The sequence below is a fragment of the Medicago truncatula genome, chromosome 7 (genome assembly GCF_003473485.1).
Source record: "Medicago truncatula cultivar Jemalong A17 chromosome 7, MtrunA17r5.0-ANR, whole genome shotgun sequence".
Classification (NCBI taxonomy): domain Eukaryota; kingdom Viridiplantae; phylum Streptophyta; class Magnoliopsida; order Fabales; family Fabaceae; genus Medicago; species Medicago truncatula.
The window spans coordinates 11,583,334-11,589,366 of record NC_053048.1 but is presented as its reverse complement, the minus strand read 5'-3'; the positions used below and the strand labels follow the sequence as shown (position 1 = coordinate 11,589,366).

Below are 6,033 nucleotides of genomic sequence, written 5' to 3'. Positions count from 1 at the left end.
AATAACATGTGATATTTTATAAGAATATGTGACAAAAATTACAAATATTAAAATAAGTTGTTTATGTGATTATTTTATAAGAACGTGTGACAAAATTTACGATTATTAAAAAACAGTAGTGCTATATAGTACGGGAAGTTTTTCTCACGAAAATTCACGGATGCCCACTTCACCAATATTTAAGGAATTAAAAAACTGGTTTAGTATTATTTGTAAAGAAAGAAAAAATTGAGTTAGTTGTTGTTTGACTGAAATCTTCGGGGGTAGTGGCAATGAAATTGTTAGCAAATATAATGTGAATACATGGATTTATGCATTGAAAATAAGCAATTAAGCATTCGTCATTTTTCGTAGCCAACAATCCCGTACCATTCAACATTATCCATTAAAAAAAAGTTGTTGATGTAATAAATTTGTCTGAAATTTATGTGATTATTACTAAATTATACTTTTTGATATAAATGTATTGATTGTTATTTTCATATTTCAAGACAAATTGATAATATTAATAAGCGATATATTTTTGAAAAAAATTTAATAAATATATCTAGAAATTAGTTGATTGTTTTATATTTTTTTGTTGGTGTTAACTATTGGTTCGTAGAGGAATATATTTCTAGTAATCTAAAGTTTGATTGAAATCAAAATTGTTTCATTCAAAAATCAAACTTAAATTTTTCTAAATAATTATTTCTTAAATGAAACACATTAACCATTTGAATTCAAGTTAACTAAATATTCAAAGGTAAACAATTTTTGTTAAATGATTTTATATTTGGGGAGGGAGGAAGTATTAGATAAATTAACAACCCATTAATAGTAAATATTAAAAAATGATTTGACACAGGACGAGGAAGATAATCGAGTAATCTAGACTACCATTAAAGGATTGCCAAAACTTTTTTAACCCAATCTATTATCACCTCATCTCTTCCCAAAAGCGAAATCCAGATAACATTAGAATCCACTGATTTAACCAATCACAACACCCCACGTGTCCAATGGGCCCCACATCACATCATCATCTCTTAGGTCAGTGTCCTCTCTCAACAAAAGTCACACCCTTTTTGCTCACTTTTCTCTCCCCACTCCATTATTATACTCTCTTCCATTTTCTCATCATAAAAGCTAGTTTGGTAACTGTGCTTGAAACTTGAAAGAAACTAGTTTTGTAGTTTTGTTAGCTAACAGTGTGTGTATGTGTAAGTGAGTGATGTGCAACAAGAACAGTAGTACTCTTTCACCAACAAAAACAAAAAGAAAAGCAAAATCTATTACTATGAAGAAGAGAAAGAAACAAACCAAAAAAAATATATGTTCATCAATTTCACCTTCTTCATCTTCCTCTTCCTCTTCACTAAAATCACGTAGAAACAAAACAAAAAGAAAAAAACCAAAGTATCTTAGTCTACGTTTACAGCTCTCAAAAACAGAAAAAAACAAAGACCAACCCAAAAACAGCAACAACAAAAAAACACCAAAACAAGAACAACAACAACAACAACAACAACAACAAAATCAAGTGAATTTGTTTGCTCATCATCACGATACAGAACACGACATGCACGAAGAAAACAATGTAGCGTTACTCTTCACATCAGACGGTGGAGCAACGCTAAACGGTCTTCTAGAAAATGAATCGACAACGTTGACAACGACGGAGGAAGAGGAGGAGTCATTGTCAGTGATGAAGTGTCCGGTGATGGATCAAGGGTTGGTGAGGAAAGCAATGAGGAGGAAGAGGAATGATGAAGAGAGTGAAGAGAGATGGGTGAGTTATTCAGAAGTTGTTGAAGAAACGAAGAAGGAAATTATGGAGGAAGTTAATAGTACTTGTTTTGGATTTGAAACGACGTCGTTTTTTGGGTCTTTGAGTTTGAAGTTGGATCATGATGGGATATTGAATGCTTGGTCTGATAAAGGTTCTCTTTATGTTGATGGTTGTGATGAGGCTCCTCAGACTGTTCCTGATTTGTTCAATGGTGGAATCCTTCCCAATGTAATTTTACTAATTTTTATTTCAATTTTTAGATTTGGTTCATACATATACATATTTGATTCGCAATGAGTTTGACAAAATCACAGTATCATCGTGATCCGATCGGCTTTGAAGTTGACAAAATTTTCGTAATTTTATCAAATTTCAAGCCGACAAATTTCATTTTTTTCCAACTAATTTAGTGGCTCACATACCCTAATTGTGGAGAAGTGGAAAATTCGAAGCTCGAATTTCAACCTCTGCATATTATTATCCATGTAGCTATAATTCTTCATGATTTAAGCCAAATTCTTCTAACTTGTACCAAGTTCATGATTTAATATCTAAGAAATTTCAACATTTTTCTTTTAATAATTATTGACTTTAATTCTTTGATTACCCTTTTAAAAAGTGAATCAACCAGTTTAAAAACAAATTATTGGTTATGAAAATATTATATTAGTTAAGAGTTTTTTTTATTGAGTTATGTGTGTGTCTAAAATTAGATTGCGTCACGGATTTATTTTATTGTGATTATGCATGTGACTGATATATGGTATTTATTATTAATTTCTTTTGTGCATGTTTTTGGATGGTGAATAGTGTGATTTCATTTTGGCACCGACAACTTTTTATTATTGGTTACTTTTTGGTAAGGGGCCTGCTTGATTAGGATCTTACATTTAAAACACGATGGTGAATTATAAAAGCCTTTTGCTTTTCTTTTACCCTTATTTCAACGGCCCCCCTTTTGGTTGTGATATACTTCCTTTGTCCGTTCCCGTGAGTTTAGATCGGTTGGTATGGACAATGCATATGTAGGTAGGGATTGGTTGGGGTTTGAACTCCGAACTTTTCACTTCTCAACATTTATAATGTCTGTAAGCTCCAGCCACTAGACTACTTAACTAAAAAAAAATACTCCCTTCGTCCCTAAAAGTTTTTGTCTCCGACTATGTACAAATTTTTTGATGCATTCATTATTCTTTTTCCAACTATACCTCGAATCTCATTTATTTTGACGAGGTTTATCCTAAGTTAATGCAATAAATTGAATTGTAAGATACAAGAGAAAATCTTTTAGGTGGTTATGCATCAATTTAGAAATATATTATGGACCCACATGTTACTATCAAATGAAGTGTTTTGATGAAGCTATTTGGTATTTGTACAGGTATTATGGGATGGTTATGGGTGTGATGTTAATGGGAACACATGGAAAGTTCCTGAAGGTGTTGGAGCTAACAATAACAATGTGAAGGTGAAGGAAGAAATGGGTTGGAAGCAAGAAATGGGTTGGAAGCTTGGGCAGAGAGAGGCAAGTTTGTTGAGATACAAAGAAAAGAGGCAAAGCAGACTCTTTGCTAAGAGGATCCGTTATGAAGTTCGCAAATTGAATGCTGAAAAACGGCCTAGGATGAAGGTATTATTGCTAACTTCTACTGCAAGTTGCAATTATGTTGAATTTTCTGTGTTCAATTCTATGTCACCATGCATTTAGACATATCTGATTGTGATCTGAATTGAAAAAGTTTTGTTCTAGACAAAAGAACAATACATAGAAAAAATTACTTGAAAAGAAAGGAAACTTCTTTCTGAGTGTGTGTTATTTATTTTTTGAATGGCAAAGATATACTCCCTTGAGTTTCGAATATAAGCAAAAAAAAAAGTTAAACAAGTTAGATGGATTTGGTTTACATTTTTAACCAAATACACTAACTTTATTTGACTTGTTTTTGCTTATATTTGAGACCGGAGTAAAAGAGGAGCGAAAACTACAAAAAGTCAACATAACATACAACTGGAGCACTAGATGTAGCCCTTTCCAACATACAAAATAAACAAAAGAAAAAATATTTGTACAACCGTTCAAAAAGAGTAGCAAAGGCCGGCAACCAGCCAACCAACCATAAGTAGTTCGGCCCGTAACTACCCTTCACCCAACGCTATCTGCTCCAACACAAAACCGGAGCCACTTCCTACTCAAAGTAGATACAAGCATAACCCGGTTTCTTACCAAGGAAGGAATCATTTTTGAGTGTGTGTCTGTGTGGTGGTATATCCACCTCTGGAATTTTAGAGATTATAGCTAGTTCAATTTTGTTTCGAAAATCGGTATACAGAAAAGGACCGACTAATCTGGGTTAAATCTAGTACATTTAATTTTAACAATGTGAGGTATTCCCTACTGGGCCATCTTTTACTCCAACACCATAACATGGCCTGTGGGGTTAATAGTAGGGGGAGTGACTAGTGATAGGATGATGGAGAGGGAAATAGGAGGAAGTGGATCTAGAGGCAAGTTGTAGTTCTTTCTTTACCTGTAACATTACAATTTTTTTGTAATTAAAGCGTAGCTCAAGTGGAAGTTTGAGAAAAAGTTCCAGAGTTTACTAACTTATAACTTACTAACAACTAACGTTTACCTACGAAAGAAGAACATAATTAATCTTACAACAGTAGGACTAAAACATATTTAAGTCTCATTTAAATAATATTGTTCAATATGTCATAAGGCCGATGAAGGTACATGTTAAGAGCTCTAAATGCCGAAGCTAGTCGAGAGGATCAGAATTGAAACTCAATTTTATGAGTCAATTATATACTAGCATAAAGTGTTTCATGACCTTGTCCCATTGATTACACAAAAAGGGCACTCCTGTATTTGGGGCTATGGTGGCCTACCTGTCTGTTGTGGACCTGTTGGTTTCTAGGTCCAATGTTGAATTGTAGGCATATGTAGTAAAAGTTAAATATTTGACAGAACTAGATGTTTCATAGAGAAGTGTGGCACATGTAACATATGGTTGATGGTTGATCTGAGAAGTAAAATCTGAACCACCTATATAAAGTGATCAGTCCTTTGATTCATGCTGTTTTTTTTTTTTTTGATCATCCTTTGATTCTTACTGATATATATGGAAAAAAATCTGGTTGTAAAAAGCGAAATTATCTTGTTTCTCCACAGATTATTTGTTGCTAATCTGATAGAAACTAAAATGATAGTTTATGGACTAAACCGAAGGTTTTCGGTTTAGTCTAAATTTTAAATACGATCTACAAAAAGCGAAAGTAGACCGTATGATTATTACGCGCATTTGCATGCCTGTCTATTCAGTCCTCAAAATATCCTAAATTTGAAGAATTTGGTTTACTAGAGATCTGTTTTTAACTGAAATTCTTCTTGTTGGTACATTTTGCAGGGACGATTTGTGAAGAGGGAATGAAAGTATTGTTTGTAATAGACCTTTGTTCCTGAAGGAGATCGAATTTTAGAATTTCTAATGAAGCTTATAATGTTGGAGAGGTCTGGTAGTTAGATCTCAGGCCATACCTTCAACAAAATTGGGAAACTCATGGAGGAAATGAGTTGTGTGACAATGTCAATGTAGACACTGAAAGAAAAAAGTGTAATTAAAATAATTTAAATGAATGAACATTCTTTTATTCTGTTGTTCTATTGTAAATAGAACTAGTTTTAGGGTGTGTTTGTTTCAAGTTATAATTGTTGATTCCCGGGAATAAAATGATAGAAATGTATATGCCTATGTTTGTTACAAGTTTACTAAAATTTATTCCTTGGTATAAAATGTTCCTGGGAATAGAAAAAATTTCCCAAGGAAAAGGGTGGGAATAAAGTTCCCATGGAGATGGGAATAAATTCATAAATAGTTTACCTATTATAATCCCTATTTTTATGGTTCCTAGGAATATTATAAAGCTAACCAAACATATTTTTCCTAAATTCCTTGGAATAAAATTCTCATCTTTATATTCCAAGGAATGTTATTCCTAGGAATAAATTTGGTAAACTTGAAACAAACACACCCTTAATCTATTTTATGACTTGGCATTTTTATTGTGATAAAAATGAACATGAGGGTAGCAAAGGACTATAAGATGTAAATAAATTGCGGAAACCACAAAAACTACACCAGCGACAGTTAACTGTGGCTAGGCCTTTCCAGCGGCAGTTAGTTACACGCTTTTAAGATCGGTTAAACCGACTTAAAAAGTGATCGAATCAATCTTAAAAGTGTCCAATGACAGTTAAC

General features: G+C 33.0%; 1 protein-coding gene across 1 annotated transcript; it reads left to right on the top strand.

Moving 5' to 3' along the window:
* The first annotated feature begins 1,050 nt into the window (after window positions 1-1,050).
* Window positions 1,051-5,459, top strand: LOC11427435 (zinc finger protein CONSTANS-LIKE 6). The gene is made up of 3 exons (XM_003622218.4): window positions 1,051-1,999; window positions 3,153-3,401; window positions 5,182-5,459. Exons 1-3 carry the CDS (start codon window positions 1,214-1,216, stop codon window positions 5,203-5,205), a joined length of 1,059 nt encoding a protein of 352 aa, XP_003622266.1. The 5' UTR covers window positions 1,051-1,213; the 3' UTR covers window positions 5,206-5,459.
* Window positions 5,460-6,033: the final 574 nt, after the last annotated feature.